Source organism: Ptychodera flava, chromosome 14 (assembly GCF_041260155.1).
Source record: "Ptychodera flava strain L36383 chromosome 14, AS_Pfla_20210202, whole genome shotgun sequence".
Classification (NCBI taxonomy): Eukaryota; Metazoa; Hemichordata; class Enteropneusta; family Ptychoderidae; genus Ptychodera; species Ptychodera flava.
The window spans coordinates 15,698,030-15,711,369 of NC_091941.1; the positions used below are offsets into that span (position 1 = coordinate 15,698,030).

General features: G+C 37.9%; 2 protein-coding genes and 1 pseudogene across 3 annotated transcripts in view; 1 reads left to right on the plus strand and 2 right to left on the minus strand.

Moving 5' to 3' along the window:
- LOC139149537 (intraflagellar transport protein 43 homolog A-like) overlaps nt 1–13,340 on the plus strand; it is a 63,185-nt gene that overhangs the window by 23,102 nt on the left and 26,743 nt on the right. The gene's annotated exons all lie outside the window — the stretch shown is intronic.
- LOC139150543 (arylsulfatase A-like) lies at nt 113–5,019 on the minus strand (annotated as a pseudogene).
- On the minus strand, nt 5,602–11,231 carry LOC139149523 (arylsulfatase A-like). The gene is made up of 5 exons (XM_070721321.1): nt 10,807–11,231; nt 9,794–10,423; nt 8,666–8,921; nt 7,956–8,397; nt 5,602–7,809 (listed from the first exon to the last, which is right to left on the minus strand). The coding sequence occupies exons 1-5, from the start codon at nt 11,064–11,066 to the stop codon at nt 7,781–7,783; spliced, it is 1,617 nt and encodes a 538-aa protein (XP_070577422.1). The 5' UTR covers nt 11,067–11,231; the 3' UTR covers nt 5,602–7,780.

Genomic DNA, 13,340 nt, shown 5'->3' on the forward strand with positions numbered 1-13,340 from the left:
ACAGTAAATCCACTAAATTTCTACGAGGGCGCTATCTTGTCGTCATCTACATATTGTAACACTGAAATAAAACAAAAACAAAGAAATCAAAACGACAAACAAACAAACAACAATTTGTGAACCGTACATAAATTCAGACTACCACTTGATTCTTGACTTGCAATCTCTCCAGAACAAGTAACTGTAGATGACGAACGGAGTAGTCGCAATGTTCATGTCATCGTTAATGCCACGGCGATGAGGAATTCCGACCTGAACAGAGTCAAAGAAGACTGTTAACATTTCAATTCTGGATGAACATTGCAACTTAAGATTTGGGGGAAAAACAAACTGCACAATATATTTATCTATTTTAAACTATTACATCGTACTCTTAAGTGTTTGTCAAATTCCATTAAAATGGACATACCCTGAGTATATTTCTCTGGAAAACTGAGTGATTTTGGTGCTTTGTGACACTGACAACACCATGGAAACGGCTTACAACCAGCATTACAGCATGGCTGAACATCTGGATCAGTCGGTTTCAACATTTCACTCTCAGCCCAATCCATGGTTAACACATGCTTCTTGTAGATTCGCTTGATCTTGTTCAAAATTTCTATGTACTCTTCGCCCTCTTGGTTCACATTGTAGAGCTCTGACGGATCTTCATGCAAGTCAAAAGTAAAGGAGGGTCGTGTTTCGTAAGTGTTGCTGATGGGCGACAGTCTGTGTCGGGGTTTTCTTCACCGCTTCCTCCCGATCCTTTTGTGTAGAAGTGTGCTTTATATTGGCGATAACGCACAGCGTAGACACCAACACTTTTGGACGCATCTGGAGAATAGAAGAAAAATGTTTCCCGTGGACTCTGCAACAGGGAAAACGTATCAGTTATTTCTGTCACCTTTACATTGTGTTCATTTACGCAGGCATTCAAATGGGTAAAAGTACACTTTTCGCAGTCACGAAGAACCTCTACAAACAATCTATCAGTAACCACAGACCCTGAAACTTAGTGATAGCGACTTAGTGATAAGTATATATATTAACTGCATTAAATGCAAGTTTAGCGTACCTTGCTTCCATTGAACAGCACTGAGCTGATGTCAGTGCCATCCAAGGCAACGCTTGGCAGTGCTGCTCCAGTGAGTTTGGCTAGAGTTGGTAACAGATCCATTGTACTGGCCAGTTCAGCTGTCCTGACACAGCTGGTATTTTACCAGCCATACTGCTATACCAGGTACTCGCTGTCCACCTTCATACGTTGTACCTTTTCCACATTTGAGTAAACCGGCCACTCCCCCTTCTCTTTTGTACTCAATAGCAGGGCTTCACATTGCATAAGAGAGACAAAAACCTGACTTTTATAAGACAATTACTTGCATTCTGTGGTAAACTACTGATTATAGTCCCTTAAAGGCTGTGTTCGACCGTACATAAAACTTTGCCAGAAGCAAAGGCAGTGATTTCTCAAAGGGAATACGCCAATGTACAAGGGTCCTCATGGTGAAAGATTTCACTAAACAATTTGTAAAGGGAGATCTCTCCATGCATGTAGCTTGTGAGTGAAAATCTGCCTTTATACTGTTAGCATGAAGACAATGTTGTATAATGTTGTCCGTGAACGTCTTGGAAAGTGTTACATTTCAGTGAATATTTCGGTCAATTCAAGGTTCTATATTGTAAGAGTTTGGTATTTCACACTTGCCTGTCTGAAAGGATACCACAAGTAACTTTTGACGCCAACGGTGAATTCATGTTTAACCATAGCAAGTAAAACGCCTTTACTGTCTATGGTTTAACCTACTTTTCGATATCTATCCGAGCAAATACTTAACATAAAACGATAACCAAATATGAACTGTAAATGCTCACGTGTTTCATTATATATTGCAGTTATGTGTAAATTTGAACATTTGCCTTATGTTTGCAACTTCATTGAAAGTATTATGATCAACATAATAAACAATATTCACCACAGATTAACTCTATAGGTCATTAAGTATTAACATATGTAATTAGCTGAAATAAAAATAATTAATTTCTTTGACTGCTATAATTGTATCACCACTTATATAGCAAGTGTAATTGCCTTTGGTCAAGTCCTTCAAACTATATATTCCAAAAGCTCATTAGATATGCAAACTATTAATTAGCTGACATGAAAACTTAAGTGCGAAATGACTTCAAATATTGGTATAACCTGGTATAATCATCAATGTCATAGCATGTTGTGCCAACTTTGATCAAATAGATCCAAGTATATATCCCTAATTAGGAAAGTTAATTAAATACACACATTAGGAATTGGCTGAAGCAAAAATGCTTAATGCCTTTCAATAATGTTAGCCCACATAATGGTATCTTTAATGTACATAGCAAGTTTCATCAATTTTGGTCATGTAAATTCAAATATATATCCCTAATTTCAAAAATTCATTAAATATGCAAATTAAGAGCTGGATGAAGTAAAAATGCTTAATGACTTTCAATAATGTCGTATCGTAGCATCTTTGATGTACATAGCAAGTTTTGTCAACTTTTGTTCAGTCAATACAGATAAATATCCCTGATTATGAAAGTTCATTAAATATGCAAATAAGGAACTGGCTAAAGTTCAAATGCTTATGATTTTCAATAATGTTCTATCATAGTATCTTTAATGTACATAGCCAGTTTCATCAACTTTGGTCTCGTTAATTCAAATAAATACCTCTAATTAGGAAAGTTCATAAAATATGCAAATTGGCTGATGTAAAAATGCTGAATGACATTTAATAATGTTCTATCATAGTATCTTTAATGTACATGGCAAGTTTCATCAATTTTGGTCATGTAACTTCAAATAGATATCCTTAATTTCAAAAATTCATTAAATATGCAAATTAGGATTTGCATGAAGTAAAAATGCTTAATGACTTTCAATAAGGTTAAATCATAGTATCTTCAATATGCATACCAAGTTTCGTCAATTTTGATCAAGTAAATTCAGATATATACTCTAATTAGGAAATTTCATTAAACATGCAAATTAGTAATTATCTTTCACGTCACCCCTAATATCTTTCAAAGCTGATATATCTTGGTGTGATCAACATTTGTAGCGAATCTCATCAAATTGTGTGCAGTCGTTGTCAATATATATCAGTTTTTTCTAAAATCATTAATTATGCAAATGAGCAAAAAGTAAGCAAGCCACATCCACCAGAAACTAATCAGTTCTTGCCATTTGCAAACTGAATCTATGTACCAGATTTGATTCTGATCTGATGAGCCGTTTTTGAGATATTGAGTACACAGACAGACAGACAGACAGACAGACACACAGACAGACAGACATCGCTGCGACATATGCCCACGTGTGTCAACACGTCAGCAAAAAAGGGTTTCCTTTGCTTTTGTATCAGTCAATAAAGTCCGAGAAAGTTCCGAGTGCTGAGATAGCTTAGGGTTTATGATTCTGAAAACGTTTTTCTTCTTGATGTTTTATCTGTTTTGTTTGAAGTAAACGTTTTTGGAATAACACCAAATGATATAGTTTTTACTTTTTTCTTGTTCATCCCACGGTTGCTTGTGGTTAGGTGTACAATGAAAAGCCCCTATCTAGTTGAAAAAATGACACAGGGGCTGTCGACCGTGTACCGAACTACAAGCGAGTTTGGTTAATTTCCAATTTTGTTCCGAACCAGAATTCCCTTTCGATAATATTGGTCGCTCCCCTTTGAGGCAGTAACTTTGATTCATGTACAAAAACGCTTTGCTCACCCATTGTCTGATGAGAAGAATATTAAGGTGTTATCTGTGATCCCCTGTCTCTGAATCTCTTCCAGAACCTGCCCAACACTCCAGTCCACTTCAGCCAAGGAATCACCATACACTCCACGAAGCGAAGAGTTGCGGAACCGTTTTCCCGCAAACTGAGGAACGTGGCAATGTTGGAATGCGTAGTAGAGGAAGAATGGTGATTTCGCGAGGAAATTCTAGATATGAAGTTTCTCGCAGTCACTGCATATCTCCTATGAAGGTTGGGTAAGTCTACAGGCTGTTCAATGATTTTATCATCGAGGAAAAGTGGACACCCGGAAAACTGTGGCCTGCACGAATGCTGGTTGCACGTGACATCTGGCCAGAAGCATGTTTGGCATGGACACTGATTGTGAGCATAGGGGATACCTAAGTAGTGGTCAAAACCAAAATTTGTGGGTAAATATTTTTGATCCTTCCAATTCCAAGATGCCATTTTCCGATGATCGCTGTCTGATACCTTGTTCCTTGAGTAGATTTGCGATGGTCGTTTCATCCAATGGAAGGCCTCCTGTGCTGTCAGGAAATAGTGCGCCTGGATAAATGCCCGTGCGGGGCGCCAGTCGACCGGTCAGCAATGCCGCCCTGCACACGAACAATAACATAAAGTATGTCAAGTCAATTATAAATAAAACCGGAAGAAGTATTAGTGATGTCGAATACAGCTTCTGTTACCAGTCAGGGAAAACGTTCCTTCAGATATGTGTGGCTAGGTACACGGTGGAAAGCCCTTTTGATTTTGTCTACGTAATTGGGGTTGTCCGCCGTGTACCTAAACCACAATCTAGTGTGTCCCAACGCGTCTCTCACAGACTCACTGCATCATCAAGGTACTTTCAATGTTTTAATTCAATGACACAAGTCTGTGGTTAATTAAAACGACCTGGAATTACAACCTATATCGCACGTCGGAATCAGTATTTTACTTTGACATTTGTTGTAGTTGCCTATCCCTGTGTTTTTAGGGTCGAAAATGTAACATGCAATATCTAATAATACAAACCTTGAGGGACTACACACAGAAGCTGCGACGTAGAACTGTGTGAACAACATTCCCTTCGATGCTAACCTGTCGATGTTTGGTGTCGAGGAGGTCGGGTGACCGTAGCAACCAAGATCGCCATAGCCTACATCATCGGAAAATAGGATTACAATATTGGGCTTCGATGATACAACGACTGTAGTACCAGTCACAATAAAAAGAATGAAGGGACGCAGAAATAAACCTGCCATTGCCGGAGGTTACAATCACGTAATTGTTATCCTCTGATCGCTTGTGTAAATGAAACTACTTGCGGCCAATTGATAACCCTGCGGATAACCGAAACGCCTATAGCTTAAAATTTATTCAACTGAGTACACATTTCTCCGGAATTTTTTTGTCAATCTGCAACGGTGACATTTCTGATAACAGTCCAGTGGTATTTGCGATACATCATTTGAACAATAACACACGGTCTATAGTTCCTAGGATTTCGTTTTATGGTCTTCAAAATTTCTCCTGTCGTGTGATAAACGCGAATGGAGGGTTACTTTGAAATTGGGATTTGCGGATTAAATCAATTGGTCAAACAAATCATAAAGGCCGCGTTCACAAATACTGGTGAGGAGGGCTGGAGGAAAGTTTTGCAGTGCGTATAAGGGGGCACCTGAAAATATTTTGGTTCCTTGTTATGTTTTACATTTTCAGATCCCATAGTATGGTAGGCAACTAAAGGAAAAATGGATAACATTTTTTGTCATCCAATGTTTATAATGTCAGTAATAATGTTAGTAATAATTAAACAAAATCTGGAACAATTTTGTCGCATTTCATGACATTTATTTCGAAAAAATCTAAAGCGATTTGAATGCTATCGAATTTTCATAAGAAAAACAACAATTAGGCCCTGTAACAGGGTAAAAGATGCAACTGTTGATATTTTTTTCAACATTTCTCTGCAATATATCAAATACGGTTCTTTCTGTTTCCCTACAGCATGCTGAAACACACTATATTCAGTTTGTCGACAAAGCCTATACACTATTGATGATAATTGAATTGGAGTTCAGACTGAAAGTCATTTGTCAATGATACATATGCACATTACATATACACAAACTGTGTTGGCAAGCTGGACAGTTTAATATGCTGGAAAGAGAACAAACAGCAGTCTCAGAAACTGCAGCAAATTTTTTGTGAAATTATCGAAGTTAATATTACAGTTACTGCCCTGCTACTGCCAACGCGTAGTATCTCTGTCACAGCATATGGGTGTGTCGCTATTCACAAAAAATGTTGACTATGGTACACAAAAAGAGTGCATCTCCTTGAATGTAATTGTACAGTTTACTTCCATTCCTATATGGCTACCAATATTTGTAATTTTAAATAAATACATCATAGAATGCTGCAAAGATGTGAATGATCACTAGCTATGTTAAACTTGATTTTTCAACATAGTATATCGTGTATCGTGTATCGGCATAATTTTTTGTAGTGATTTTTAAAAAAATCATGTTGAAACGCTTTAAACTTCACACAGCCTCTGCACTAATATACATAATTCTTATGGTATATAGACATTTCGATGAATATGAAATGCAACTGACAAACGATATAAGTGTGCATAACACATATGTAGATAGTGTTGCTTAGCTGAATACAGAATACTTCAACATAATAGCATAATAAGATGTACAACAAGAGATTGGAGTTAATACAAAAAGCAAAAATACTGAAAAGTATCACAGTTTTATGTTTGTAATATTGTTTTTTAAGGGTGCACGATTAGAAAAAACTGTAGCTATTGTTATACTTTTGCATTAGGGATTTTTGAATTCTGTTATTATCAAAATTGTAAAGAAAATAGATGGGGTCACCTTGCTTGATTTTCTTCAATCGTACGATGGAAAGTCACAGCTTTTAATGAGAATTACTTACAATCAATATGTAAGACCATTCATTTCAAGTTCAGTCATTGAATGAAATGTTCGCATTCTAATCGTACAATGACACAAACGTACAATTTTGAACAGTAAAGATTACAATTTAAAAGACAAAATGTGTGAATAAATGTATTTTTTAATTTTCACCAAATTTGCCATTATTACACCCGAAATTTCACAGACTAAAGGTTTTATTTGATAGAATATTTTAACCTTCCAGATTTTTCAATTTTGTAATCCTTTTATAAGTAGCATCTACTTTATATATGTCTTTCTTTTGTAGGTCACTGTGAGTCTGTTCTCAGTATTTCACTTTTTGGCAAAGTGTAGCCATGAATTTACATACATTATTATGATCGTCATTTTGAGTACTCTTCAGCGGATTCCATTGACTCGACCTCTGCCTTAAATGAAACGCGTTTGGCGATGAAAAAGCGCTGTTGTGATACCTATGTAAGAAAATGTTTGCTGAAGTGCAAGTTCCAACAAACTAAATTGTCTAAAGTCAATTCTAAGATCCTCTCAAAGATAATTCAACAAATGCTGTTCTTATTTTATACAAATAATTAGCTTGGGGAATCGAAAACCCTGATGGGAGAATGGTTTGGTCCTCAGCATACATAACTAAGTGAGAATGGCTTGTTACAGACAATTGAAGATCGTTAATAAATAGGCTATCCATCAAGGCGTTTCAATATTTTTTTTCTCGAGTCTTCATAATTGATAATAATGCGTAGAACCTTAGAACGTAGTACACGATTGGAACTAATTTGGGATAATTGGATCTCTATATCTTTTAAATTTCTCAAAAGTGTCAGGTGCCCTATAATTGAATGTTTCAATATTACAAATTACTCAAAAACAGCAAGCGTAGAACTTAAAAAGAAAAACAGATAACCTTACATTGGCAGATGAAACCGACATCACTTCCCTATCTAATTACCCCAAATTAGTTCCAATCGTGTCGCCTGGAGAAAAGTCAGTTAAGCCATACTTTTGAGATTCCTCCGCCACCTAAAAGAGTATTTTGAAAGGATAGAGTCCGTCGTTGATGTCTACATCTTCTCTAATGCCACGACTTTGATTCGTTAAAATCTGTATGGAGATGAAGAAGAAGAAAAAATTTTAAACACTGAGAGGGTGTTGCAATTACGGCCGAAGAACACTTAAAATTTAGGTGGTGCACATATTTGCACATACAGTATATATGATCTTTATAATTTTCATTAAAAATAACATACCCTGTGTGAATTTATCTGGAAAGGAGACTGGTTCTTGTGCTTTGTGACACTGACAACACCGCGGAAATGGTTGGCACCCAGGAGAACAACATGGCTGAACATCTGGATCAGTCGGTTTCAAGTATTCACTCTCAGCCCAGTCCATGGTTAACACATGCTTCCTGTAGATTCGCTTGATCTTGTTCAAGATTTCTATATATTCTTCGCCCTCTTGGTTCAGATTGTAGAGCTCTGACGGGTCTTCATGCAAGTCAAAAAGTAAAGGAGGGTCGTGTTTCGTCAGTGTTGCTGATGGGCGACAGTCTCTGTCTGGGTTTTCTTCACCAGAATGTTCGCTCCCTTCAGTATAGAAGTGTGCTTTGTATTGCCGATAACGCACTGCATATACACCAATACTTTTAGTCGCAAGGTTTGGATAGTAGAAAAATGTATCCCGTTTGCTCTACAATGAGAGAAGAGTAAAACATATGAATAACATGTACCCGACATTTAGTAGAGAAATTTACCTTAAAGACGAGACATAGCAACACAATGTCCACTCGACACAGCACTACAGTATCAATTGGCTTGTAAAAGAGTTATGTGCTATTTGGACCATACTGTATGTTTCTAAATGTCTGTTCGACAGTTAGGCAGACGATAAAATCGTGAACTTAGATTACTTAAAATTCACGAGCATAGTTCATCTGATATATTCATCTACCTCATACCTTTCCTCCAGTGAACAACACTGAACTGATGTCAGTGCCGTCCAGGGCAACACTTGGCACCTCTGCTCCAGTGAGTTTGGCTAGAGTTGGTAACAGATCCATTGTACTGGCAAGTTCAGTAGTCCTGACACCAGCTGGTATTTTACCAGGCCATACTGCTATACCAGGTACTCGCTGTCCACCTTCGTACGTTGTACCTTTCCCGCACTTGAGTAAACCGGCCACTCCACCTTCTCTTTTCTCCGTAATAGCAGGGCTGCAAATCAATAGTTTTTGGATGTCATATGATAGGGATCTTACTAGTATGATCGACTTCAATCGTAAGTCCTATTGACATCACATACAAGAAGATCGCGGGAATAAAGGCGTAATTTTAAACAACTGTCAGAACGTTGGTGAAGAGACTCCATCTATCCTATATACAGTGCTTCATGTGCTGTGCAGCTTTCAGCGATGTTTTGTCTTGTGTTGAAAACTCATTTTAGGGTCTGTAATAGAAGTTGCAAGTAAAAGTTGTACTATTTTAATGTATGGCCATTATCTATTTTGTCAAGCGACCGCGCTTGCTTGTCGCAATTAATTTATACATCATCTGTGTCTCTTCATGGTGAAGTCGGAATATGTTTGTATCATAAACGATGGTAAGCTTACATTTGAAAGGATAGGTTTTGATACTGGCGCCAAAAACTGAAAAATTTAATGATGTCGGATTCTTGTATCTACCTATAATAAATTGTATGGTTTTTAAAAGGAAAAAGGAAAAACAGTTCCTATTCTGCGATAAGGTTGTGAGTTTGGAATTTTTCGTTGCATATAACACGATTGGAACATTTGGGATAATTGGATCTTCATATTTTTCAAATTTCTAAAAGAGTTGTGTGCCCTATAGCTGAATGTCTCAATATTACAAATTACTCATAAAAACAAGTGTGTAACGTAAAAAGAAAAGCAGATGAGCTTACATTTTCAGATTTTAAAGACATTACTTCACAATCCAATTATCCCAAATTAGTTCCGATCGACAATCGCATGAGCTTACATTTTCAGATTTTAAAGACATTACTTCACAATCCAATTATCCCAAATTAGTTCCGATCGACAATCGCATATGACTCTTGATGTGCTTACCCATTATCCGATAAGAAAAATATAAAAGTGTTATCAGCGATTCCTTGTTTGTGAATTTCTTCCAGAACCTGCCCAACACTCCAGTCTACTTCAGCCAAGGAATCACCGTACACCCCACGAAGCGTAGAGTTACGGAACTGCTTCCCAGCAAACTGAGGAGAATGGCAATGTTGGAATGCGTAGTGGAGGAAGAAAGGTCGATTTCTTGCGGATTGTCTGGCGATGAAATCTCTAGCAGTCGCTGCATACCTCCTATTGAGGGTGATCAAGTCCACAGGTTGTTCAATGATTTTATCATTGTGGAAAAGTGGACATTTCGGAAACTCTGTCAGGCACCACTGCCGGTCGCACGGGTCATCTGGCCAGAAACATGATTGTTGGCAAGGGCACTGATTATTGCTGTAAGGAATACCGAAATAATGATCAAAGCCAAAATTTGTGGGTAAATATTTTTGTTTCTGCCCGATACCAAGATGCCATTTGCCTATGATTGCAGTCTGGTAGCCTTGCTGTTTGAGTATCTGTGCAATTGTTGTTTCATGCAGTGGAAGACCGCCTGAGCTGTCCGGAGCAAAAACTCTTGGATAAACACCTGTCCGAGGTGGCAGCCGACCGGTCAGCAATGATGCCCTATAGAGAAAGTGGAACATATCAAATGAATTCTTGAAACAATCGGAATATTGTATTCGGAATTATTGTTCGGTATCAGTATAGGGTAACGGTACGTAAGTGTGCTCAGAAGATGAAACCATATACCGAAAGTTACATTTGAAGGTAACGAGATTGATGGAGCTCGGTCAGGCAAAGGACTTTTATTTCGAAATTCAAAATATATAGCTTTCCTACGCCACCAGTATATTAGAAAAACAATTCTTCTCTAAGTTTACAAGGCCAAAGTTTCTTATCATTTAATGTTTACACTGTTTCACCTTTTCATCGCCAGCAAAGTGTCCAATAGGGTGCGTTTGGAGTGAATTCAACATGAACTGGTGATAAGGTAGGATTTTGCTCACCTCGAGGGACTGCACATCGAACTCCCCGCGTAGAACTGTGTGAACACCATGCCCTTTGATGCTAACACGTCGATGTTTGGTGTTGAAGATGTCGGGTGCCCGTACAAGCCAAGATCACCGTAGCCAACATCGTCCAGCATAAGGAATACAACGTTGGGTTTCAGTGATGCCACGTTCGTAGTCCAAAGCAGTAGGACGAAGAGACGCATAGGTAAACCTACTGTGACCTGGGTTATCGTACTTTTGCTCATCATGGACATGGAAACTCTATCACTTTTGAGTTGAATCCCTACTGAGTTGTAATACTCACATTAGCACATACTGTATGCCGAATGACATAAATCATTTTCTCAAAGCCGCATATATCGGCACCTGAGCGTACCTTCAATCTGAATAGCTGTGGTATTCGGAAACGTAGCTATCTGTGGCGGGGTAGCCTGCGTCTATGCGGGTTATCAAAATGTCAACCATATCCGTGGCGGGGTTGACCTTTGATGAGCCGCATGAGACGCACGTTACCCGGCCCCAGATAGCAGCATTTTCACAGCTACAATCTGAAAAGCCATTTGATAACCTGTTGTGTGCTGGTGACATTTTTGATGACTGGCACACATGCTCACCTGACGCTTATAGGCAATATTTATATTAGTGTTGATGAATCAGTGAAATTAATTACGAAAGAAGTATGGCATCATCATATTTGATGTATTTTTTATTAAATTATTATTAATGCAAATTGTCTGCCAATACTCCCAGTTTTGCAAGATATGCACATTGCGTGATACTGAGTAACTTATGGACATTTTATGTATGTGTGTGTGTATATATATATATATATATATATATATATATATATATATATATATATATATATATATATATATATATATATATACAGGGCTCGAAATTAGCGGTAGTCCCGCGTCCACTGACTACCAACTGTTCCCTGGGGCTACCAAAATCCATGAAATGGTAGCCCACACGGACTACCAAAGACTGGGACATAAAATTCAGGCAGTACTTGGCGTGCCATGTGCGGCCCGTCACTTTGGGACGAGCTATTAAAATAGCAGTCAAATCTAGTTGGCCATAGTAAGGACAGATATGACTTTGTTATAACCCAAATTACAAAGGCAACCGTGCGGTGGAACTTTGCAACAAAGTTTCAATATCTAAACTGATTTACTTGGATGACAGGCACAGGAAATGATAGCTAATGAAAACACATTTTCATTGTATTTTGATCATAATGTATCAATCACGGACAATATGCCTCCTCCCTACAGAAAGCCCATGGTCTATTTTAGCACTGCTACAGTATGTCTAGTCTCGACATGCTGAGAAGCTCGTGGTCGTTGTCATGACGAATATCAAAATTTTCATACAACTCTGAGAATGAAACAAGTTGTGAATAGGTCACCAAACTTTTGAGTATCACTGTTGTCCATTAGGCCAAAAAAAAAAGATTGTTTCTGGTCACCGCGTGCGTCCTTTCACAACCTGCGCGTCATGGCATTTTTGGAGGTTACATACTCATCATCAGTACAGCTATCCTTGATATCCCTGTTTGCATGTCCAAAAGTACTAAACAGAAAACTGAAGTATTATGCAGCCAGTGATAAAAGACAATAACTGTTGCATCAACAGTGCCAAACCAGCATAGTCAGGAATAAAAAAGAGGGAAAAAAGAAAACCGCGTCGCCGCATCACTTTTGCTGAATGCCAAGGACCAGAAAAGGACCACTTTGGGTATTCCTTTGGGTATTAAGTGTGTAAGTATTCACACCAAATGACTAAAAAATTCACTTAATGGGCAGAATCTTTAAAAATTGCTTTTTCTTGTATGGTTAATGAAAAATAATATCCCTAAACTAAAATATGCATGGGCTATCAGCCATCGTCACTGGGCTACCAACTTCAGAATATGGTAGCCCAATGGGACGACCAAGAGTAATTTTATTTCATGCCCGTACAATTATTTTTAGTTTTTTGACCTTTGAGCCTACAAGTACAGATAGCTGTCAGCCTGGGTCTGTCAAAAGACTACTTTCTGAATCATATGTGGCATTGTTGAATCCAACAAGTATCCCCATCTACGTGCACTACTTAAGGTAGAGAGTGCCTTGGGGACAGAGAGTCGGACTCTCAAATTTCTACAATACTTTTCTGATCTAATACGTGTGGGGGTTCATTCTAAAGCTCTTTGAGAAAGAAAAACTTTAACTATCTTAGTTTTTCAAAAATCCAAAATTTACTTTTTGCCACATAAAGTTAACACAGGAATGGCGGCCATTTTGAATTTCAAATATCGCAAAATGTTTGGTAATTTGATTCGCTAGTTTCAAACTTTGCACGGTGACCCCAATTTATATTGTTGATTTGGTAAGAGAATGGTTGAAAGTTTCATTCAGGAAAGTTTAAGCAAATGTTTTTGTCTTCACTTTCGAGGCATGTACTACCTTAAACGTTCTCAGAATCGAGTCACTTCATGCCTGAAATCGAAAATGTGCTGAAAAGGGGTGATTGCAACAGCC